Source organism: Alligator mississippiensis, chromosome 12 (genome assembly GCF_030867095.1).
Source record: "Alligator mississippiensis isolate rAllMis1 chromosome 12, rAllMis1, whole genome shotgun sequence".
In the NCBI taxonomy this organism is placed as follows: domain Eukaryota; kingdom Metazoa; phylum Chordata; order Crocodylia; family Alligatoridae; genus Alligator; species Alligator mississippiensis.
Genome location: NC_081835.1, coordinates 15106080 through 15131007, shown reverse-complemented (window position 1 = coordinate 15131007; position 24928 = coordinate 15106080). Strand labels below are relative to the sequence as shown.

General features: G+C 39.4%; 1 protein-coding gene across 4 annotated transcripts in view; it reads right to left on the bottom strand.

The window, feature by feature from the left end:
- Positions 1–6213: 6213 nt before the first annotated feature.
- IFT122 (intraflagellar transport 122) overlaps positions 6214–24928 on the bottom strand; it is a 36432-nt gene continuing 17717 nt past the window's right edge. For all 4 annotated transcript variants that reach the window (XM_059715940.1, XM_014605510.3, XM_014605514.3 and 1 more), the window contains 15 exons: positions 24119–24259; positions 22199–22252; positions 20102–20263; positions 17116–17282; positions 16438–16609; positions 15998–16100; positions 14644–14784; positions 13554–13651; positions 12857–12957; positions 11581–11746; positions 10466–10577; positions 9825–9953; positions 8923–9002; positions 7482–7646; positions 6214–6768 (listed from right to left, as the gene is read on the bottom strand). In XM_059715940.1, coding sequence (XP_059571923.1) covers positions 6679–6768; positions 7482–7646; positions 8923–9002; positions 9825–9953; positions 10466–10577; positions 11581–11746; positions 12857–12957; positions 13554–13651; positions 14644–14784; positions 15998–16100; positions 16438–16609; positions 17116–17282; positions 20102–20263; positions 22199–22252; positions 24119–24259 — 1881 coding nt within the window. In that variant the 3' untranslated portion in view covers positions 6214–6678. The remainder of the gene's footprint in view (positions 6769–7481; positions 7647–8922; positions 9003–9824; positions 9954–10465; positions 10578–11580; positions 11747–12856; positions 12958–13553; positions 13652–14643; positions 14785–15997; positions 16101–16437; positions 16610–17115; positions 17283–20101; positions 20264–22198; positions 22253–24118; positions 24260–24928) is intronic.

Sequence of the window (24928 nt, the reverse complement as noted above, 5' to 3'; positions counted from 1 at the left end):
GAGCACTTGAAAAAGTAGGACAATAGGCACTTTGAACATTTGTACAGATGAAGAGACTATTAGTTTTAAACACACATTTTTATACAGTATGGTAACCTGAATAAAGACACCATGGTTCTTGCTAGCACACTACCCACATCAAAACTCCAGCTTAATTAACTTTTCACACGTGTTCCCAAGGCTACTTTCCAGCTGCACTGCAGTCATCTAATTGCAAATGTAGCTGTTAGCACATATATCCAGGCATACAGTAGGCTTAAAGGTTTATCTTCCGGATACACAAATGTGTCACATTAAGCTTTGATGCAATAAGCCATTGCTGAGGTAGCAACTGTTGTTCAGAGCTTAGCGCTTGAAGTGCATCACAGGTAGCAAGTTTCAGTGGAAGAGGCAAGCAATAGGGTAAAGGAAGTATGGGACAAACTTCAAGATGTGGTTTATGCTGTTATCCACACCATAGTGGATGGCAGAAGGCAAAGCAGCAAATGTCATCTATGGTGGCAGTCTTTAAGCTTCACCAGACACCTCCAAAAGTACCCTCTTACCATGAAGTTATGTAAGAACAGCCTCAATGTCAAAGGATAGTTTGAAATGATCAAAATCTTTAAAAAATTCACCAGATATTATTACAAACCCAAGGTCACATCTTGGTGTATTTTTATATAGCATCTTTCTCCCCTGTGGATCCAAAGGAAAGGAGTTCAGGATCCTGAGGAAAGGAAGGATGGAGAGCAGCAGAGTAAGGACCCTGGACTTCAGAAAAGCAGAATTTGACTCACTCAGGGAACTCATGGGCAGGATCCCCTGGGAAGCCGGTCTGATGGGGAGAGGAGTCCAGGAGAGCTGGCTGTACTTCAAAGAAGCCTTACTGAGAGTGCAGGAACAAACCATCCCAGTGCAAAGCAAGACAAGCAAGGATGGAGAAGACCAGCTTGGCTTAGCAGGGAACTCTTCAGTAAACTAAATCACAAAAAGGAAGCTTGGACAAATAACTAGGGAAGAATATAAGAGCATTGCTTGGGCATGCAGGGATGAAGTCAGGAAGGCCAAAGCACACTTGGAGAAGGGTAACAAGAAGGGTTTCTACAAGTATGTCAGTAGCAAGAGGAGGATTAGAGAAAGTGCAAGTCCCTTATTGAATGGGGCAGGCAACCTTGTGACAGAGGATGCAGAAAAGGCTGAAGTGCTCAATGCCTTTTTTTGCCCCAATCTTCACAGGCAAGGTCAGCTCCCAGACTACTGCACCGGGCAGCACAGTTTGGGGAGGAGGTGAGCAGCCCTCAGTGGTCAAAGAACAGGTTAGGGACTACTTAGAAAATCTGGACGTGTACAAATTCATGGGGCTGGCTGGGATGCACCCGAGGGTGCTGAGGGAGTTGGCTGATGTGATTCCAGAGCCATGGGCCATAGTCTTTGAAAACTCATGGCAATCAGGAGAGGTCCTGGATGATTGGAAAAGGGCAAACAATAGTGCCCATATTTAAGAAAGGAAAAAAGGAGGATCCAGGGAACTACAGAGCAGTCAGCCTCACCTTAGCCCATGGAAAAATCATGGATCAGATCCTCAAGGAATCCATTTCTAAGCACTTGGAGGAGAAAAAGGTTAGGTTAGATTAGGAACAGTCAACATGGATTCACCGGGACAAGCCATGCCTGACCAACCTGATTGCCTTCTATGATGAGATGACTGGCTCCATGGATGCGGGGAGACCGTCAGATGTGGTGTACCTTGATTTTAGCAAGGCTTTTGATACGGTCTCCCACAACATTCTTGCAAGCAAGCTAAGGAAGTCTGGGCTGGATGAATGAGCTGTAAGGTGGATAGAAAACTGGCTGGAGCATCAGGCTCATAGGGTAGTAATCAATGGATCGATGTCTAGGTGGCAGCCGGTATCAAGTGGAGTACCCCAGGGGATGGTCCTGGGCCCGGTTTTGTTTGGCGTCTTCATCAACAACCTCGAAGATGGCATAGAGAGCACCCTCAGCAAGTTTACAGATGACACCAAGCTGCAGGGTGCTCTCTATGCCATCTTCGAGGTTGTTGGACTAGGATACACTAGAGGGTAGGACTAGGATTCAGAGTGACCTAGACAAATTGGAAGATTGGACCAAAAGAAATCTCATGCGGTTCAACAAGAACAAGCAGAAAGTCCTGCACTTGGGATGGAACAATCTCATGTACCAATACAGGCTGGGGGCTGACTGGCTGGGCAGCAGCTCTACAGAAAAGGACCTGGGGGTTACAGTGGACAATAAGCTGAATATGAGCCAGCAGTGTGCCCTTGTTGCCAAGAAAGCTAACACCATACTGGGCTGCATTGGTAGGTGTGTTGCCAGAAGGTCAAGGGAAGTGATTGTTCCCCTCTATTCAACACTGGTGAGGCCACATCTGGACTATTGTGTTCAGTTTTAGGCCCCCCGCTACAAAAAAAACCATGTGGACAAATTGGAGAGTCCAGCGGAGGGGAACAAAAATGGTTTGGGGCCTGGGGGATCTGGACTTATTTAGTCTAGAGAAGAGAAGACTGATGGGGGAATGTGATAGTTGCAGGCTGCGACTACCTGAAGCGGGGTTTGAAAGAGGATGGGATTTTAAGAAAGGGAAAAGAAAGGGAAAAAGGAGGATCCAGGGAACTCCAGGTTTGAAAGAGGATATTCAAATTTTGATCAGGAATCACCGAGACATGAAAAAACACTGAGACTGTTCTCAAGAGTGACAGATAACAGAACTATGAGCAATGGTCTCAAGTTGCAGTAATGGAAGTTTAGGTTAGATATTAGGAAGAATTTTCTTACTAGGACAGCAGGAAAAAACTGGAACAGGTTACTCAGGTGGAGGAATCTCCATTCTTGGAGATTTTCAAAATCTGTTTGACTGGGATAATCTAGCTGGAGATGGTCCTGCTTTGAGCAGGGGGTTGGACTAGATGTGACCTCCTGAGATCCCTTCCAACTCTAACTTCCTATGATTCTATAAAAACCTTTATGAAATGTAAAATGCATTTACAGTGAGGAAAAATTGTTCTTTAAAAAAAAAATAGAACCTCCTTACTCAGTACATCTTACTCCTGTATTGTTATAAATTTTATCCATTTCTTCTTGCTATTTCTCACTCTTGTTGGCTTTGCAAAGCTGAGATAGTTATGGGAGAATAAGCTGAATTCTGTACTGACTCATGTATGAATGCCAATTATACAGTATTCATTGCAGCCTGTGATACAGGAGGCAGAAAAACGTAGCTAGACTTAAAGATCAGTCCCAGTTTACAAAACTGGTAGTCAGAACAGCATGTGGGGTGGGGGTTTTTTTAAGTTGCAAATAAGAAAATTTTGATCAGGAATCAGAGAGACATAAAAAACCATTATGTCATTCTTACAGAACTTTTCAAAGGAGTTTAATGCACATACAGGAATTGCTGCAATCACTTCTGAAATGCAGCTGCTTTATAATAGTTGTTGAACAGAAGACGGGAACACTGGCCAATAGTTTAGCACAGTAAGCAAAGTATAGCATGGCCCAACTGGAGAGAGAGACTTCTGCTAAACAGAATTGTAATAAACATGAATGCTGAAGCTGAGTATTTAAAATCTGCTTAAAATATTGAGACTTATCACTTCCAGGTGCTTAGCTATCCACAGCCGAGACCATCTGATGGCTGTTCTGCAACCAATTTGAGTTCAATAGTCCAGCAGTAAAATAATCCAGTACCCACAGCATTAAAATCACCATCACAATTAATCCAGATTGGCAAATTTAGCAGAAAAACAGGAGGTCTAAACTAACAAACAGGTGAACTTCTTCCTGACTTCCTAACATGGCTCTCCATGAGTTGGAGTTGAAACTTGTGCGTGCCGGGTCTGACCCCGGGTTGCTTTCGTCGCTCTGCACGCGGGCTGTGGCCAGCAGCCCGGGCAGGCCGGATCGGAGAGGGCGGGTGCCGAGCTAGAATTAGGCACAGACACGTAACGGTTGATTTTAAGATTATTTTACTTACACCGAGATGGTCGTGGTGTAGGCTGAGAACTTGCTTGAGTTGCGGTTACAACAGAAAACACGAACACACGTGGAGGTTGCAAGGCTCCACGCAGACAGAACACGAACAATCACGTGGAGCTTGCTAGGCTCCACGCGGACAAACTCCGGATGTCCAGGACAAGCGCGCATTAAACTCGTCGTTACGTCTTATAGTAGGCTCCGTTCGAAGACGGGAAGAGGTGGGCGGTGGATCAGGCCGCCAAACCCCTCTGAGCGACACACAGGGTTTCTATTACCCTGCTGCGCACACCCAGAGTCCCCACGAGATGGATGCGGAGTCCTCTTCGGCTTGGGCGGAAACTGCTCAAGCCTCTTATATGGTTAGCAGGCCAATCGCTAGCCGCCACGTGTGAATAATTTAGAACTAGCCAATTGCGGGGCACAAATTTCCATACGACGAGCGGGAACTCTTTGCACCGTGCATTTCTGTGTTGCAAAGGAAATGCACCCTGCAAAGATCGCTGCAAAGTGGCGGGAACACTCCCCTGCACGCGGGTTCTCTGCGCAGCAGAACTCCTCCGTGCAACGAAGCGGTAAACCCACGGGGATAATTTTTAGTGCCGAAGCGCACACAAAAAAAATCAGACCTTTGGGTCATGACAAAACTCACTGTGGAATAGCATCAAGAAAAAATAATCATAGAAAATCAGAGTTGGAAGGGACCTCAGGAGGTCACATCTAGCCCAACCCTCTGCTCAAAGCAGGACCATCCCTAATTAGATAATCCCAGCTGGACCTTTATCTAGCTGGGTCTTGCTGAGGGTGCACTCTTTACCATCTTCCAGGTTGTTAATGTAAATATTGAACAAAACCGGCCCCAGGACTTAACCCTGGGGAACTTCACTTGATACGGCTGCCAACTACCAACTAGACACTGAGCCGTTGATTACTACCCTCTGAGCCCAATGTTCCAGCCAGTTTTCCGTTCACCTTACAGTCCGTTCTTCCAGCCTGTACTTCTTTAGCTTGCGTGCAAGAATGTTATGGGAGACCATATCAAAAGCCTTGCTAAAAATCAAGATACATCACATCCACTGGTCTCCCTGCATCCACAGAGCCAGCCACATCATCATAGAAGGCAATAAGGTTGGTCAGGCATGAATTGCCCTTGGTGAATCTATGCTCCCTGTTCCTAATCACCTTTTCCTTCAAGTGCTTAGAAATATATAAAGCAACTAATTTTTAGGGTACGTCATTACTGCAGGGTTTACATGACCGATCAAGCTAAGATCAGATGTGTGCAACCACATTACAAAACCAGGCCCTAGTTGTTGGATCAACATAAAATGCTGCAGGAGCCTCCAATGGTGGTGGCAGGACTTCCAGGGTATTATCATCATGCTTCTTAATGCTGCAGTGAGTGTTACTGCTTTGCCATACTTGATAGATTGTGAGGGATAGTCTGTTCTTCACCCAGGTGGAAATTGTGAGATGGCCATGGAGGACCCAGTTTAGCCCTTGTCCCACTGCACAGTGGGAAGGTAACCAACCCATTGTAGGCAACACTTAGATTTGAGCCTATACTTTAGGATAGTTTAGCTAGCATAGCTTGAAAGCTCTACTACAGAGGTCAGAGGGTTGCACTTGGGAACGAGGGCAAGATTAGTGACAAATATCCTAGTAAGAGCCTGTGCCAACTCTGCCATGAAGACAAGCTGTTAACATAACAATTCTGTGAAAACAGGTCTTTGGTCTCCCTCCCTATTAACCCTGCATGTTTTATGAGTACTTCTAAATATTCAATTCTGTCCATTAGTCAGCAACCTTTTCTTCACTAGGAAAATCAAGTGAGTTTTTCAATAGCTGTTGGCTAACACAAAATCCTACCACAGACAAGACAACTTGCTTAGCATGTTAGCTGGTCTGGGCAGACCCCAGTGAATACACTAGGATTTGCCTTGAGCAGCTGACACATTAGAATTACAATTTATTTTGTTTGCACTAAAATTTTATCATCATGTTTATTAAGGAGCATTAGGCAACACAGATTAGAAAAATCACACCTTTAGGCTTCCAATACCTATAACTTCAAGAAATATTTCAATACTAATGAGGACAGTGCCTATTTAGATCACAAATGCTGTTCCCTGCCTATATTTTATTAAAAGGTGCAATCCCTAGGGCATTTCCATTTCAAGGAAAAGACTACAGCAAAATTCTCAAAGAAAAAACAAACACTGATGAAAAAAGTGCCCCTTTTATTTGAAGTTCTTTCAACAATGAAGTACACATTAAGGACCAAATCCAGTCCTACCATAAACAGATACAAAACGAATCATCTCACGACTGAATTTGACCCTGAAATATTCCTGTCAAGTCTGTGGCACTCTGGCATATTATGAAAAACAGGCATTTGAGAGGCCTAGTATTTGCCTTTAAAAATATATATATGTATATTTTTCCATTTAACTCTGATTATGTACAAAGCAGAAAGCAATAAATATAAATTCTGTAATACATCATTAAAAAAAATAAACATTTCGTTTGGAGAAGACAACGTTTGATATTTAACAGCTCCTCTATGTTTCTTAAGTAGCAGAAAAAGAGGGAGAACAAACATAGAACAAGATAACTCTACAAATCTCACAAGTATGTCTCGTAACAGTAGAGAAGTCACTGAGATGGTATGAACATTGGCCTTTTTCACTGGTTTGACTCGTCTATTCTCCTCCGACAGAATGGACAACAGTTATGCTGAAGCACTAGGAGCTCATAATCTTCAGAGTGAAACATCTGTGAATTAGGAAGATTTAGTTATACCCACTTATATTGCAATTGGTTCACATATGGGAAAAATTGAAATCCAAGTCAAGCCAATGTCATACGCTACTGTTATGATGGGGTAAGATTTTCATTCCCAGCTGTCTGTAACAGCTGTAATTTGAAAAAACAGGGGCAAATATTTAAAATAAAGTGTACAGACCACATAAGTCAGTTCACCCAAGGAGTGCAAACCAACTGTCCTCTGAAGATGGGCAGAGTTTAGAGGCTTTTACTATTATTACAATAACCCCCCACACCCACCAATCAGGAATTTTAAAAGAACGTGTCTCAGGAAGACGATGAAGATGAACTACAAAGGAAAAAAAACAAAACAGTCATTTTACTTGCTGGATGCCCTCATTAACCACTCAAGCAGGCATCAAATAAACCCAGAAAGAGAAACTGCTGAACTTCCTTTGATTCTTCAACTTTAAAGCCTGGTTTATGAGGGCATCCAGTATGTAAAATGACTATTGCTTCAGCTATTCCAAGCTCTTCTGAAGACATCCTGTTTTCTCCGAAAGTGGTTCAGACTGTTTTTCTATTTTACTTTTTTTTTTTTTTTTACTTTGAGACTCCAGGAAATAAATGACCAGGGTTAGAAATTAGTGTTTGGAAGTCATTTCAAGTAGTTTCACAGGAAGAATGATTTTTGAGGGCTTCCATCAAAGCATTACTCATACCTGAAAGCAGGATGGACACATGGTAATGGAGGCATCTGGCAGCAAGGACCGGTAGTATTGCCACCGTAATGGCTTTGGCCAGCGTTTAATCAGGACATCCCTCCGGCTCATTGAATGGAGAACTGCACGATTCACCACGACAGGAACAAATTCTGAGCCTCCTTGCTGCAGCAGACCATACCAAAGAAAGAAATGATGGTTACCAGTTGTAAGGCATTTTGAAAATTAGAGAACTCTCTGTAAAGTGAGTGAGCACACAAGGATGAGCTAGTGGTTTTTCCTTGGCCTTTTTAAGAGTAACAAAAAAGCAGCATTTATCAAAACTTGACAGAAAATGCCTCTTTTCCAGACACACTGCCCACACCCAGCCCTGTGCAGGAAAGAGACATCACTTTGATGTTATCAGGCTGCAAGTGGCTTCACCCCTCTCCCAGCCATGTGAAACTGCGGTAGAAAAGCTTTTGGAAGGAGCCAGCCAGGAACTTGTGCTGACAGGGAGATAAGCAGCTGTGCCAGGGACCAGGGGTTACAAATATTCAGTACCCCACTGATTCCTACAATTTTTTACACTTGACATTCTCTTCCCTCGCAGATGAGCTGCTGCTCCAGCCTTCCCAATCTCTTTGCCTCCACCTACTTTAAGTTCTCTTTCTCTCATATTCCTATTGTAGCCTGCTCCATTATCCCTTCCCATTTCCTGCTTAATTTTTTTTCCCCAGCAAAACCTCTTAAAAATATTGTGAAGCTAAAATAATACATGTAGACAATCATACTGATCCCTCTACTTGCATGCTACATTACCTCCCTTCCACCCTTTCATACATCAAATTTTTGGGGGCAAGGACATTCTATTATTTGCTCCGGTACAAATGCCACCACAATGAAGCCTGTGCGTTGGTCCCTACACAAGACCTTGATACAAAAAAAATACTACTTCCTCTGAATTAACCATATCCTCATCCAAATATTCAGTTATTCCAGTGTACCTTGAAAGTAACTTCTGTGAAATTTTAAATCTGTTTTTGCAGCGAGGGGTAGAGATAACCAATGGTGAAGGGACCAGAGAGGGAGGATTTATTTTAATACATTCAGATACAGCAAGGGGCTCTTTTGTTTTCTCTTATAAAGTGGTTGGTCCACAGAAGGTCACCATTTCCCTCAACTTCCAATTCATTCACTTTCCTTCATCTGTGATCTACAGAGCCTGGTAAAACTTTGTAAAGGCCTTGCAGATGCTACATTGTGTCAAACTAAACTTGTTAACAATCTGATCTGTAGCAAGATAGGAACTATGGGATGCCACTTGAACTGAGATAAAAGAGTGTGATGTAGAGGTGTTTGTGCGTTGTAGTATTGTTGCCTTCTCAGTCTTCAGCACCAATAACAGCAACATTTGACTGGACAAATGACTTATCTTGAAAAAGGCAAGAAAGCCTCCCACCTCAAAGCTCAATTTTGCTGTAAAGGGATCGTCTTCTTCAATAATGTCTGTGTTGTCATCCAGTCTCAAACTTTGAGCATCTAGGCAGATTGCTAAGGAAGAAACAAGGACTCCTCTAAAATCAAGATGCGTTACCTTGGTACTCACAGAATTTGTCCGATGGTTTAAAGTAAGGTCTCTCACCCCATAATTTCTCACAGACTGAGGAGTCCAGAGTGTTTAGATATCACTAAAGCAATACCTAGATTATACTAGATAGTGCTGTGGAAGGACCTTGCCCTGATCCAGGAAGAACAGTGCATCACTTACCTAAATAGCAATTGTTATGGAAGAGCTGAGCCCAGCAAACTATGAGCAATAACTAATCTACATAACTACGTGTGACCTTAGCATTACCCTCCTCCTCCAGTCTCTTACTCTTCTTTAGACTGCAATGAGCGAGCGTTTCAAAATGACATTCTAAACAATTTTAGAGCAGAGACACTGTTGTCTTGTGCATCTGTAAGGGTATAAAAGAATAATTTATTGCCACATACTTACCATCCTTTATGGAAAATACAAAGCAGTTACATGAAAAATATGTAAAAAAAAAAAAAAAAAGTTGTATTATTTTTAACCTAGAAATACTTGACAAGGGTATAAAACAGATTTTCCTAAAGAAAGGCTTTTAAAAAATCCTGGGTTTATTGTGGTTTTTTTTTTTTCCTTTTACTGCTTTTTTCAGTTGTTATAGCAACTTGAAAAGAAAACACATAATGGAATTATACTAACTTATGGCAACTGTGAATCTGTACCATACTCAAGAGACTAAAGTAGATTATGAAAGAACATAGAAGTGTTGCCTTGCAAGTTGCCATGCTTTTTCTAAAATCACCAAAGATAGTTCTGGATTGAAAGGATACTCTCACTTGTCATCTCTTGCCATTTATTCTCTCTCTTACTTAGTCTTGGTGCTTCAAGATCAATAAGAGCTACAGCTTCTTCATCTGTGATCCCTTCTTCCAAATAGAACTCAACTAGATGCAATACTTCTGAAGGACGTATGAAAAGGGAGAGAGCAGTTACCCACAAGAACTTAGAAAGGCGTGCTAGGAAATACCATGTCATATAAAAGAGATACATAACCTCAGACTTATGCAGTGGGATTCCTTGACCCATTCAAATTAGTGTACAGAAAATATAACTTCAGTTTGAATTTGGGTTCAAGCATTCAGGATGCCTCATCACAAGCAAAGCAGCACCATTTTGCAGACAGCAAACATATACAGCCTTGGACACCAAAATGTGTTTTATTCAAAAACGGGATACAGCTTTCAACCTCGTGCTCTATAACCCACCAATGAAAGGGCAACTCTCTAGGGTGGGACATAGCACTTTCTGAATGGTATCAATACCAAAGGAAAAGATCGTTTTCTCCAAAAAATGCTACATGGGAAATGCTGGGGAGGCAGAATTTATTGGCCATGGAACTACTGATTCAATGTTAAGAAAACGTACAACTAACACACATTTGTCCCCAGTCAAGGTTTATATTCCAACGCACCATAAGACGAAGCAGAGAAGACAAAAGGCTGTCTACAGTTAATGCAAACATTCCCCAGATTATTTAGCAAGGGATTGTTGGTAGAGCACCTATAACACAAGGGCACAAGCTCCTGCAAAGACACATAGAAAACAGGATAAATACAAGCACATCAACATATTCTGAATGCTTTCAGCCTGATTCAACGCTAGACTGCTTCAGCTTTCTATCAATGGAGTTACAACCAACATAATAATAGAACTGGAGTAAGAGAGTGGTGAAATCAGGCCCTTAAAACTTTCGCAATAAATTTCCACCACAGTAAAACAGCAAGTTTTCCCTTTAAAACTAGCTGTTACCTCCCTGTTGGGCTACAATCTTCTATTTGCTTCTGCTGTAGCAGAAGCAGAATCCTGTACCCTGTACACCAAAAGGATGTAAAATAAAGGTTACTGAAACAATATAATTTTTGCTTGAAGGTCTGGTCAAGTTTAGGTTATACAATTCATTCATCTCTATTCTTTTAAACTACACAATTATTTTAGGCACTTCTGTACATCTTAAGATTGTGTTTCTATTATTTCAGGTGGCCAGATGCACATTCATTTTCAGTTAAACCTTGGCACAATACAAATTTATTTTCAGCAAGCACCCCATCTGACAGGTTTTTTAGAACACTGCGGAGACAGACTTCGACCCAAAAAAAGTATTAAAAGTAAGATTTAAGGGAGGAAAAAACAAATCATTCAAAGCATTGGAGGAAGGGAGCTGTACTAGACAGACCAATTGAAAAAGTGACCTCCAACAGGATACAGACTCGGAGAAAGACCCAAGCCAACCGTGCAGTATGCTGATATGGAGTTGAGAGGGAAGGTTAAGCTAAGAAATGGAGCGAGCAAGGCAGGGTGGCAGGTGGCTGCAAGACAGAGACACAATAGGACTTGCCCATGGAAAGAAGGTTTTCATTTAGGCTGGAGAGAGGCAGAAACTCATGCATGAAGAACAACAAGGAATGTTTCCTGCAGAAATATAATTGCTGACCTCCGATTAATGTATTGTAGGCTTATTTGGACATGAGAATGGAGCTTCTTGCACTAGACCACAGAGTAATAATTAAACAACACAATATAACTTACTTCACTGTCATGAAATGGCTTGGATCGGATTGTCAAGCTGCCCAGCTCAATTGATTTCTGAAACCTAGCTGGGATCTGCAGTCCCTGCAACTTGTCATAGGCATGACGAGCCAATTTATATGCGCCCAGAGCTTTACTCTGCTTTGCCAATGCAAATAATGTATTGCTATAATCGAATTAAGGAATAAACACACATATGGCACTTGTGAAGAAACAAAGTTACTTTTAATCAGAGAAGTTGTGCATTGAAGCACAACCAAGCTTAGTTCTCTAGAAGCAGCCTTAACTAAAGAAACCTGTTTACATAAGTGTATTTACATAAGCATATTGGTTTAATTACCACAGTTGATTGGAAGAAGATAAAGAACCAGCCCATGGATAATGCAACTCCTACCAAGAGGAGCCGGACTTACCTCAATGTCTTTGGCCAACAGGTCTTTTCTCCCTCCCCCAAATGTGTAGCAGCTAACAAATAAAGCAAGCAACATTTAGAAAGGTATTTAACCATCCCTCTCAAAGCACTATATAAAGGACAGTGTTATTGCCACCAGCTTAGAAGAGAGGAAACAGGCACAGGGGAAGCTAGTGACTTATCTAACGTTATGAAACAAATGAATGGGGGAGATGAAGTGGAACCCAAGTCTCCTGACTCCCTGCACAGTCATATCCACTGGGCAGCACTGCTTCTTGATGCTGTTTACTGCAGATGCAATTACAGTTTAGTAGAGTTGTGTATACAGCTTGCAAAGCAATTAAAAAAAATGTAACATAAATGGATTTAGCAAAAAGAGTCACATAAAAATTAGTTGTTTAGATGCCACTCAGTACTGAATTGTTTTGCTAAATTCTCTGGGGTCTGATTTTTGTGTCTTTTTCCCATTTCCCTTTCAACGTGTGAACAGGGAACGGTCATGTTCATACCCAATCACTTTGTTTTGGTGCTTTGGGATGTCCAAGATGCCATTTTACAAAAGCAAAACCAGTCTAGATGGGTGGCACAGAGCAAGATTTGCTATCCCATGAGCCTATCCTAATGTACACAGATATGACTAGCTGACCTCAAGTGCGTGATTGTTTGGTAGTACTGATCATCCCCATCAGGGATTAAAGGCAATCCACCATAATATTACCGTTAGGTGATGGCAATGGGACTCTGAAACCAGGAAGCATACATATTGCAACACTGGGTCTGCGTATCGCAGATCAATGCCAAACAAATTCCTTTAATTCAGTTTACAAAATAACTTTTCGACATTGTTTTGTATTGGAAGGATACACTTTAGAGATGCCCAACGGAGTCTCCTTAGTTAGGTTATGAAGTAAAAACCTGGATATATTGAAGAGTGTTTCTGACAAATGGAAACTGAAGGGTTCCTCCTAGAGCATTAAAAAAAGAAAAGTGGGTTTTAAATTAGAGAAGCAATACTTCATAACACTAAACTTCAAGTTACTTCTACCATCTCCCATACTTTGCTTTATTAAAGCAACACAACCATAACAATAAGGCCTGAGAAAAAAAGACAAACAGCTGGATTTACATTCCTTTTATCCAATGCTCATACCCTGTCCCTGAAGAAAAAGGGAAGAGGGCTTCACTCAACAAAAGTTATTTACAGGAAAACCCTCATTCCAACCTTCATGGAAGAAGAGAGCCCAAAACAATGGAACCAGCATATTTCTACTAGCAAACAGAGCTCAGGATGGAAAGCCAGCTCTCTTCCTGCACACCGAGATGAGAAGCACAGCCCTGCCCAGGCTGTTTCTGCACCACAGAAAGACAGTTTTGGGGGTGTGATACTGATAGGGCCAGGAAAGTACAACAGAAAGTAAAATGAGAGCCAAATTAGATAGCTGCACTTCGGGAAATCTAAACATTAATGTAGGCTAGTAACAATGTTTCCAGTTATTTCTGAAGTGTCCACAGCAAATTACTAAGTAAATGTAAAACATAATTGCAGGTGTAAATATCTTACAGTGTATCTCTGAATAGAGTGATAGACATGATAGAGTTCTGCCAGGTGCTGAAAGTGATGAAACTTCTGTAACATTTCAGTCTTCTGCTGTTCATTTGCTATAGAAGGGAAAGGCATTAGTACAACAACCTTTGATATTTCTACAGTCAACGGTAAGAAGAGTTACTCCGCTAGGGAAATCATAATATAAACACAATTCTTCCAAAAGATTAATTTACCCAACTTACTAAGTGTGCTACAAAATATAGTTATGTAATTTTACCATTTTTATGTGCAATTTTCTGCTTTAAAAGCAAGCCTGTTAAGATCCAAGGCAGTTATGGCAAGCAGCTTTGATACAGCCAGAGGTTAATGGCTTAACATACTGCCAGAACATGTTTATCTTCCATCACTAGACACCTAGCCCCATCTTTAGAGGTTAAAATTCAAATCAGTTTGATGGTATTTTTCTTATCCACGTTAACAATCTAGAAGAATCTGCAGTCTCTGTACAGTACAAGAGGGACTTGAGAGCAGCACTACAGTGCATTAGGACAACTGAAGAGATGCTTATTCAGTGCCAGGCAACAGACAGTATCAATTCCTGTCCTCATTATCGCTACACAAGTGAAATAGACTTAAAATACTAACTTTCTTATTTGACTGGCTGAAGTGATTTATTAAGCACCTCCCCAGTTAATCTCCTCCACATTTAAATATCAGAAGTAGCTTACAATTTTATCTTTTATTAATTAGAATTTTTGCCCCCAAGTCATCACTTTAGCCAAGGTGGTATGCTGAGAGAACAGGCTTGAGGATATATAGTGGTCTTATAGGATGCGACTGTGATTCCGTTTTAACTTCACTATGAGGCTTGTACATAGTTTCTTTAAAAAAAGATAAAAATAATAAAGCAGCACAGATGAAAGACTAGAAAGAAAAAATTACAATGCAATCTAATTTTGGATTACAATAAAGCATAAACTCAGATTTATAGACAGAGCAAATAACAACTGAACAAGAGGTTTTAATTAAGCTATCACAGTTCATTAAGTGTTTGCTTGCATGCATGGAGCAGGTAACAAATGTAAACCGTCTTGCATTTACTTACCTTGGGCTATATCTAAACACTGCATGGAGAGCATCCAGTAATAATAAGCTGCGTCGTTAAATCGGCTTTCCACCACAGCATTGTGAGTTAGCTGCTCCAGCACTTTTACAGCTTCGCTCTGCCTGCCAGCCTTGTGGAATGCTACAAAGGAGGCCAAAACAAAGAAGTTTTAATAGCGTGATTATACCAATTAACTGAAATTAATTTTTTTCAAATTAAAAACAGTCAATGTAGTAAAACCAGGACAGGATGAAAGGGATTCTACTTCAAGGCAGCGATACTAATGGAACATGAGAGGCATCTGTAGGTACTTTGTGGCTTTTGTACCGTCTTGGAGGACTTGATATAGAAACACAACTGCTGCATATACGTAAGTTGTGCAAAGCCAGTTGTTTTTCTAACAAAACACCATTCTGATGACTAGACATTTGGATGAACAGGGGAAACTGCTGAACTCCATGGGATCAACTCAACTTTCAGATGTTCTTTGGTAACATTTCAAGGCAACACTTTGGTATTATAGTGCTGGGTATCATAAAGAACTCGGAGATAAAGAAAACCTCAGTAAATGCAACTCTTAAAATAGAGTTTCTTTACACTAGCCCCTGTGCCATTCAAGTTCAATCCTGAACTCTCAATATGTAAAATATGTATTTTGCAAATTCTGTATACTACTAGTTGCATAAGTGACAGAAATCCACAAAACAAAGAATTCTTGCAAGCAAGGATGAAACTTCAATTCGTATAAACTTCCCAAATAAAAAGGCAGAGATGGTGCCCCTTCTTTGTGTGTTTGGATAAAACCCACTGTGTTCTGAATATTACTGTAATAAAAAATTATTAATAATGCAATACATAGTACATCAGATCACTGTTTGGGCTCTTGTGGTATAGACAGGAAAAAATCTAGATGTTCTCTGATAACCCTCTCCTTCGCATTGCAAAAGCTCCGATTAAAAACCCCCCAAATCTGTCACTCCCCAACCACAGGCTCAATGGGAATGCTTGCAGCAACAGGGAGCCAGCACCCCTCCTCCAAAACAGAACTCTGCCAGCCTGAAGGGGAAACCCACCATTTCCTGTGTTGAAAGGAGAAAATCCGGGTTTTACTGCGTTTTTCTGTGGAGAATGGAAACCCCAGATCCTCAGTCATTAGGCTCATTAGGTCTGGTATAACAAAGCTAATACATAGTCTTTTAAGATTAGCATGAACACATTCCTTCCCTTTATTACACCCTTTGCCCATATTGTGTTCTGAAATTACAAGTGATCCAGGACAAATTGCCATTTTTGCATCTCCAAAGCATGTAGCACATTTCAGTTACTACCACCATATCAATAGGTGCATTCCTACCTTTTTGGGCTTCTTCAAATCTATCATTCTCTGCCAGCCACTGAGCATAAGGAACATAGACATCATCTTTGAATTCAGGATGCTTTTCACTTAAAGCAAAGGCCTGAAATACAGAATAAATTAATTGTTAAAAACACCATGCCGTCCCACTGGTTAAATCCTTTAGTTTTAAAATACAGGTGAATTAGAGTACAATTTAAGAGCCTAAAAAAAATATTTTTTTTCTTTACTTTGCTAACTGAACAGTCAAAAAGACTTAAGTGCAAGATCTTCATAAGCACCTATATGGTCTAGGAAGTGCTAGTGCGTTTTGAAAATGTAGGACAGTAGCTTATCAAAACATGCTCAAGTGATATAGGCATTTAGAACTGGAGGAATCAGAAATCATAATAAAATGGCAATTCTAAAATAATTCCGTTTGGAAATAAAGATATGCTTACTTCTTCCCAGCGCTGTGTTTCTACGTGGAGCTGTACCAGGGCCTTCAGGTCACCTATCTTCACATAGGTTTCTGCTGCATAACCATGGTTTTCAAGTTTCTTAAAATAATGGGCACATTTTGACAAAGGCTCACGCTCAGCTTTATCCAGTTTCCGTGCAATGTCAATTAACCTAGAAAAAGAAAAAAAATCCAGCTGATTAAATTGCTGCCTTTTCCTGCACGCATGTTTCACTGAAAACAAGAGAAGAGGGGTAACAATGCAACAACTTATCCTTTAACAGTTACCATGATGATAATGTTATAGTATGCTTTGCTTAGCAATCTTTCAGTGTGTATTCTAAGGGTTTATACCAAAAAGGCCAGTTCCTACAACCTTTACTCATACATGAAAGTTGTTATTCCTGTGAGCAATTACTACAGTAGCACTATTCAACTATTTATTCATGTGACTAAGAACTTGGAAGTCGGGTCTTACACAAGCCTTAGGCAAAGTCCAAATCATTAGAGACCACTATTATTCCAATTTTACAGTTCCTCAAATGGAGGCAAAGGAATATTAAGTGACTTGTTCATGTCTGCACCCTTTCCATCCAAGTCACCCAAATTAAAAGAGATTTTAAATTTCACATTGTACAGTGTGCACTGTGATAATATCCAAGAAAAAGCTAAAACCTACATATCAACCCAGCCATGATCCCCACTGATTTCTATGGCCTTCATGTGCTCGCCTGCAGAAATGTACATCTCCACTGCTGCTCTTGGTTCATTGATATTCTTGGCCCAATCTGCTTGTTTTGTGATTAGCATCTTTGTGTCTTTGGGGTCTCCAGACCCAAGGAAATCCTGTGGATGGGCAGAGACAACATTCTGGATTAAGGTTTTTTTTTTGGCAGCAATCATTATGTCATGTTTCTAATGCTAAAACAAGCCAAGTTATTTTTTATTAAGCCAAATATGCTTCCTCAGTTAAAAAATACAGTAAACAGAATACTATGCACAAATGCAAATGCAGGAATAAATCACTAGCTAATGATCAAGTAACACTGAAATCCCCAATCCAAAGAGTGATTATGCAGTCATGCACTGCTGTTCCAATAGCTACAGAGCATATGTATGTGCACCCATTTGCTGTCCTGGTAAATTCTCTCACTCTGTCCACCTTCTCACAGACTTCAAAAAGGAAGTATCTAAAAACAAGTCAAGGACCAGTTTCAAGAGTTCCAAACTTTTTTGGCTAGCCAAGAAAGGAGTAGCCTGTTCTAGAAGTTAAATTAGTCCTCTATTGGATTAGTGATGGCACATCAACTTCCTTGCATGCATCTAGTCTTGGGATGTGCAGCCACAAGGCTCTCAAAGAATAGGATCTTCTCTCCAACAAATACCCCTTATTCCTCTACAGAGACTTAGTGTTTTAAAGAGGCTCCTTTACATAGACCTTATGGTGACTACTTAGAATTAGTTGGATTATGACATTCTAGTCTAGTTGAATCTGCTGCATAATAATACAAATGTCAACTCTAAATACTATGTGTAGACACTACGATGAATACCCTACATATATTTATGGTAGAGTAAGCAATCTTTTCTGCCAGTAATAAAGCCCTAGCACAACGTGACATAGCACAATATAATGTTTCACATCTGTTGACATTAATAGGCTAGATAAAAAAAATACTCAGAATACCAGAAGACAGATTAAAAGCATTTCCAGCCATTAACAGAACAGGCTACTACATACTGCAACAGGCCTCCATCAATCAGAAATATCATCCAAGACTGAAAAACTCAGGAAGTCAAGAGGGCAGGAAAAAAAAAGGGAGAAAAGACAGAAAAGTCCTTTGGCAGATTTAGAGGTAAGTGAAAGCAAACAAACAAAAACCCACACCCCAAAGAAAAGGGAGAATTCTGGTACAATTCTTCACCAGGACTGGATATCCAAAAGGGACGTAACTATGACTTTAATGTGGCTGCTAAAAGACATGGAAAACAAACAAAAACCAAAAAACCCCAGCACTACTTTCAGCTTGGCACACCTCCACACCGAGCAGCACATGCCAAGAAGAGGAATTGCATTAGTTTGACCCAGCTTGTCCAATGTCTGTATAGATTGCACATTTCAGTGGGGCTTTTTGGCATTTATATTTAATAGCCAATTAAACTGAATCAGCTTTAGATAAACGTGCCAAAAAGCCCCACTGAAGCGCCCAATCTATACAGATGCTGAGGAGCCAGGTTGAACGAACATGCTTCCTCCCTCAGTAAAAGTGCTGTTTTTTTTCCCCCTCCCCCTCCATGTCTGTTAGCAGCCTTTGTGATTATAACGGAGCCAATAACGTTTTTCACAGGTGGATTCTGCTTAGGCACATCTATGATTCAGCTGAAGACAAGATCATCCGATTTTGTTTGACTGTCAAGTCAAAGCAAAGAAACAAGTGAAACAATTTTGTTTTCTAACTTAGACTTTTGAAATTCACTGTTTGGATAGATGGGACAAGACTTTGCTCCAAACTGGTTAAGAGGAAGTGATTATTGCCAAGAATAAAAAAAAAATCTCATAGAAGTAGTGATGGGAAACTTTTTAATCTAGGATTTAGATTTATGTTTCAAAGGAGCCAAAATACTGCAGCTTACAAAGATCCTGCAGCCAAGAAGAGAAGAAGTCAGACTAACATGAACAGAGCCCTGAAGTGTTTATTTTAGCATAGATTTCATAGGCTCCGTAACTCGAGTTACAGAAAAATCTTTTTCCATAAGCTTAATAGTGTGTGCATGTGTAATGGTGAAGCCTTTGTCTAGTGCTAGACAGAATGAGGCTGTGATGAGTGATGAATGAAATTAAACAGTGCATGCATTTTCAGGCATTTTGATAAGAAATATTACAACACTTAAAAGCCTAATACTGCTTTCTTATCGCCATATAAAAACGTCACTTTTTTTCAAACTGTGTACAATTTATTACTACATGGGAATGCAGTTAAAAATGCAAAAACAGATTAAATCTTAAATCTTTGTTAAACAAAATATCCTAGATTAGCAGTACATAAGACATACTAAACAGTAGTTAGATTCAAAATGTGAAAGAAAAATGGTTAATGAAAATATTTTTTTCAGAAAAGTAGTCACTTGGGTATAGTCCCCTTTCAATGCTTGTGGGTAACACAATAATTACCCTTGAAAGGAGAAAAGAAAAAGATAAAAAGGGCCCTTTGTAGTAAGATAACATGGAAGGAAGCAAAAACCACCAAAAGTAAAGCTTCAGTTCCAAATAACTATACTATCTAATCACAAGGAAAAAGGACATCCAATTAACATGATGTAAAAAACATCCACTAAAATGCTAACGACTCCATGAATGTAATGTTTGATATATACAACCTATACCCCTGCAGCATGTTTGATATATAGCTTTTCTCTGTACCTTCTACACCAGAATCTAGAGAAAGAAGCCACAGTGCACAAACAAGCTTTTCTACAAGAGATATCCATCTTTTTCACTTGTAAGCCAAAACTAATTTGATTCAAGTTACTAAGAGCTGGAGCCACAAGTTTACATTTTACCTAGGACTTTTTCAGAGTAGAATCACTCTTTGGAAACTTCTGCAATTAAAATCACCATCACATTAATTTTTGTGTTTTAATACTCGGCTGAAAACCAGGATTACCTTTGCATAGTCAAACATGCGTAAATCAGTGTACATATCAAGAGCTAGGTTGTCATGTCCACTTTTTTTGTATAGTTTAGCTGCTTCATGGAATTTTCCTTGGTAGGCATAAACATCTGCTAGAAAAAGCTCATTGTTGCTCTCTCCCCGCTTCTTCCTTTCCTGGAAAAACAAAGACAAGAATGGCTCTAGATGATCACAAGCAAGATACAAGTTAGAACTGGCCACAGAAAATGAAAAGTGAAAATTCTCAGGTTTATTTTATTAACAGATAAACCTGTAGAGTAATTATATTTTCCCTTGGTGTTGGGCGAATATACTTTACAAATAAAAGGAATAAAATTCATCATGATTAATATTAAGGAAACAAACAACAACAACAACATCATCAAATGGCAGCTGATGGAATTTAATTTCTGATGGAAGACCATGAAAACAACATATTATTAATACTTGTTAACAAACACTAATACAAGCGAATGAACCTTTGATAAATCCACCTCTTTGTCTACTAAACCAGCCCAAAGAATCTGGCCAAGCTAGCAGCGTTTAAGCAGAAAAGCACTAGCAGTAATTAACAAAGGTGTTTTTAGATGTTAAGTAGCTCAGGAACAGTCCGTCAGAAAGATAATACATCAACAATGCTTAAGAGCCTATTATTCAATACAGATATTTTTAATAACTTTAAAAACATCTGCATATATTGTCCTGCCAATTAAGGTACCAATTTAATGGAGTATTTAAGCATACGTTAGAACTTCCTAGTAATTACAAACTTAAAGCAGGGCCAGATTTAACTGACCAAGATGTACTGTTCCACTTATGCAACTTGAATTGAAAGGAGTTGTTACAAACTCAGTCTCTCAGAATTCAAAGTAATCTTGCCATAGAAATTTGGCACTTGCATTGCTTACTGTCACCAGTTAGACACAGGAATGTGTCAAGAGTGTGAGGAAAGCTCCATATTGATGCAACATGTGCTTAGTTGCCCCTTACCAACCTACCAAGGAGTCCCTAGATAATAGAAGCAGAAGTGAGCAGCCATGGAGTGTTCTGAGCTCTCTCTCTCTATGAAAGAATTTTGTCAAGGAATCCCAAGGAAAGTCTGTTTTCATTTAAAAGAGGAAGTCTGCTAGTCAAATAAATGAAGACTATGAAGGCTGCAGTACCCTGAACAGGACCAGCAGCAGCATGTAGAAAGGAAAGAGGATACAGCTGACCAGGGAACATGTCCCTTTTTCCCGGTGAGACTCTGGGGTGGGGGGGGGGGGGGGGAAGTAGGCTCCTATTGCAGTAGTTTGTTCTATGTCAGGTTGTGAAATGACACGTGGCATTGCATCACAGCAAGGATAGCTTAACAAAAAAACTGGAAGAAGTGGGGAGGAAGATGTGCTTTCCTTTCTGGAGACATACCTTTCAATTAATATTTGGATGTGTAATTTCTTTTATGACCTACAAACATTGTATCATTATAAAATCCTAGAGGAAGTTCAGAATAGCAACTGAGATTCTTTATGTACGCATATAAACACAGCTATTGTATAATTAAATATATCAAGTAGTCGGAAAAGAAGGCAAAGTAGTGATTAGAAAACAACGAAGTCAAGAATTCCAAATTCTACTTCCAGTTGTCACTGACTTGTCATGAGACCTTCAGCACATCATTTTATTCCTCTGGGCTTATTTGCCTATCTGCAAAGAGGAGATAATTATAATTACCTACCTCTGGGGAGGAGGTGGAGCAAGGTTTAATTAACTCATGTTTGTAAAGTACTATGAACAGAGCTGCAGGAGTCTATACTATTATACCAATTATTAATTGAATATTGAAGTATATTTTTCATATTTTCCTTTAAGAAGGTTTCAATATTCCCACACAATTGGTTAACTTCTTGATATTTTTTCCAATCAGAATTCAATCATAAGGTCAGCAACTTGAGTCACTACTTCAAATCAACATTTTTCACATTGAATTCCTTTGTCATTCCTTTAACAAATCAGGAATATTGTTCTGCAGAAGATCTTTCCAGGAACAACTTTCTTTAGCTTAAATGCATTTCTTACATACGGGTTAAAATTAAATATTTTTTGTTTTACCTCGATGCTGCTGATCAGTTCTAAATACCGAAGCTCTCGTACTCTGGTAAATGCCTGTTAGAAGGAAAAAGAAAAAGTAGCAACTCGATGGGTCTGAAAGTCAACTGATTTTTTGGTGCTTTATATGGCCCCCCCCCCAATAATAATAAAAAAAAAATTGGGGAAACAACAGCAGAAAAGAAACGAAGAATAAATTCACCTTCACGTCTACAGAGTGGACACAATATGCCGTTTTATTTCTACAGTGTGTACGCTGGTGAATTCTGACTATAGTAGGTGCTCCTAGGCACTACAATAAGCAACAAAAAAGCACTGTCCAAATTGTTCATTAAATAGAATAGCACCGAAGGAGTTCAACAGGCTTAAGTAGGTCAGTCCTCCACAGGATAGGAAAACACCAAGTAAAATATTGTGTATTTTGACTGGCTATTTTAGGGTCTTTCCATTTGAACAGCTAGGCATGCACACAAACAAATGCCAACATGAATGAAGTATACTGCATATGCTTGAGGTACTAAATCAGTTTTTAAAAAGTTGGCTATAAAAAAGTAAAAATATTAGAAAGCAGAGAGAAATGAAAGGAAGGATAGGATATGATAAAAGTACAGAGATAGTGTAACAGCATTTGCAAAAAAATAAATGTGCAACCAAAACTCCCAAATGGCAGTCATGCAAGAGTTAAGAGTGGTTTATTGGCCAGAAATAATTATTAAAACCCATAAATGTAACTGTTTAGACAGTAGCATCCTTCAGACCTCCAACTAAATAAATGCTTATAAGGACATACATATGCTGCTTACACCAGATCAGACTAGGAACTGTGAGAGTCTTTAATATCAAGAAGCTTCTTTTGTTCATGTTAATCTGCTCCAATTCTAAAAGGACATTACTTTAAAATTCCAACAAGGCACTGAGAACTTCTTCATTTTAAGGTTAGCAATTTGGATAGTCATCTACAAAGCTGCCTAGAAAGAATTTATGCCAATGTCTCAATTTGAGAAAATAACAAATAAAAATTACATTTAGCTTTCTAAAAAATCTTCTGTAATATAAAGGATGTCTATTGTTATATGCCATTTCTTATGCATTTTAAACAATTTTGTTTTTCATATAAATATTCATGGTGTTTTAAGTTCACTACTTTTTACTTTGCAGAATGTGGTGTATAGAAATGGACCAATAGTTTCCCCCCCACCCCATGGTAAAAAATGTTCTCTAATATCTAACAATTCAGCTGCCACACACCAAAACAGGGCAGTCTAGCCAGAAGAGAGGAAGTTGCCCTGCTTCACTAGTAACAAAGAACTGAAATAAACACTAAGAACCTCCCCCCTCCCAAATCTCTACATGCAAGATATAGTCTAGATAGGGGAAGAAAAAAAGATTGGGGCAGCATTAAGCAGCAGGGTATTATGGAAGGACAAGAACTGGGAGACAGATGCTACAGTTCAACTGAGCAATTCGTTGCTGCCACCTAGTGCTACACCTTGTAAAATACAACACTGAAATGACACTGAAGGCAAAAATTCTTGTGGGTGGTATCTTTTATTGGACCCATTGCAGAAGTATTCTAATTTATTAACACATTTACTAGTTTATCAAGCTGAAACTGAAAATCATTTGTATTCAGGAGCTGAAATACTGTAAATTATTTTGGTTATTTTGCATGATTTGATAGGAACAAAACTGAAGTACTGTAATTTTTCACTTGTATCATATGCACAAGGTCTAAAAATAACACTGTTAAGAAAGAAATTACAAAAAAGGTGATGTAGATATATGAACATCAGCTTCTAGTAATGTAACGGAAGAGCTAAATACTAGCAGAAGTTATTAATGTAATGTATGTTACTTTTTCCTCCACACATGGATTAATACAAATTACAAAATTTCTGCTATTCATCCAAATAAATGCTTTACCTTTTTAGCAGTTTCAAACTCTAGCCCTTCTAAAGCCTCCATAGCCAGCTCTTTCCAGTCAGTGTCAGTTACTCCCAAACAAGCAATCTGGTAGGCTTCTTTGAACATTTTCCGCTCCAGGTACTGATACATAGGTGCAGACTGAGGATTGCCATAGAGAAATATTGATCAAAAGCACAGTATTGAGATACACTAGTAAATTCTTAAGACTTACTAGATGAGGTTATTCGTTTATCAGTCCTACTATAATCCCACTACAGAACCTATCTACATTTTCTGCTTTAGAAGCAGAGTCTATAACATTATGAGAGCTTTGAAAAATAATATGGTAGTCTCTTAAATATAAACAGGGAACTAGATAACTGAATTCCAAACCCTATTTTCTTGTGAGCTTTGTTAGGTTCAGAACCAGTAAATATCTGGATTATTTTGCAAGAATATGCCTAACCAAAACCTAAGGAGGGCAGAAGAACGACGAGTAAAATTAGTTCCTACAATAAAATATATTTTTTAAATTAAATACATCTGCAAGCAAAAGTTGGCGTGTGGGGACAACTATGTTAACAAGGTCAGAGAACACCTCAGCAAGAGAGGAGGAAGAAGGTGAGATTCATTTAGAGTGAATGAACTTCAATAGTTTTAAAAATGGCTCATATTATACTAGCCAAAGTGCAGAAATAGCAATGAGAGATACAAATATCCTGGGACTTTGGAGAGCATTCATTCTGGTAAAATGATAAGTTCTTTTTAAAAAATACACTTTCCTTTTTTAAAATCTTCATGTTATTAAAAAAAAAAGAAGTGAAGACT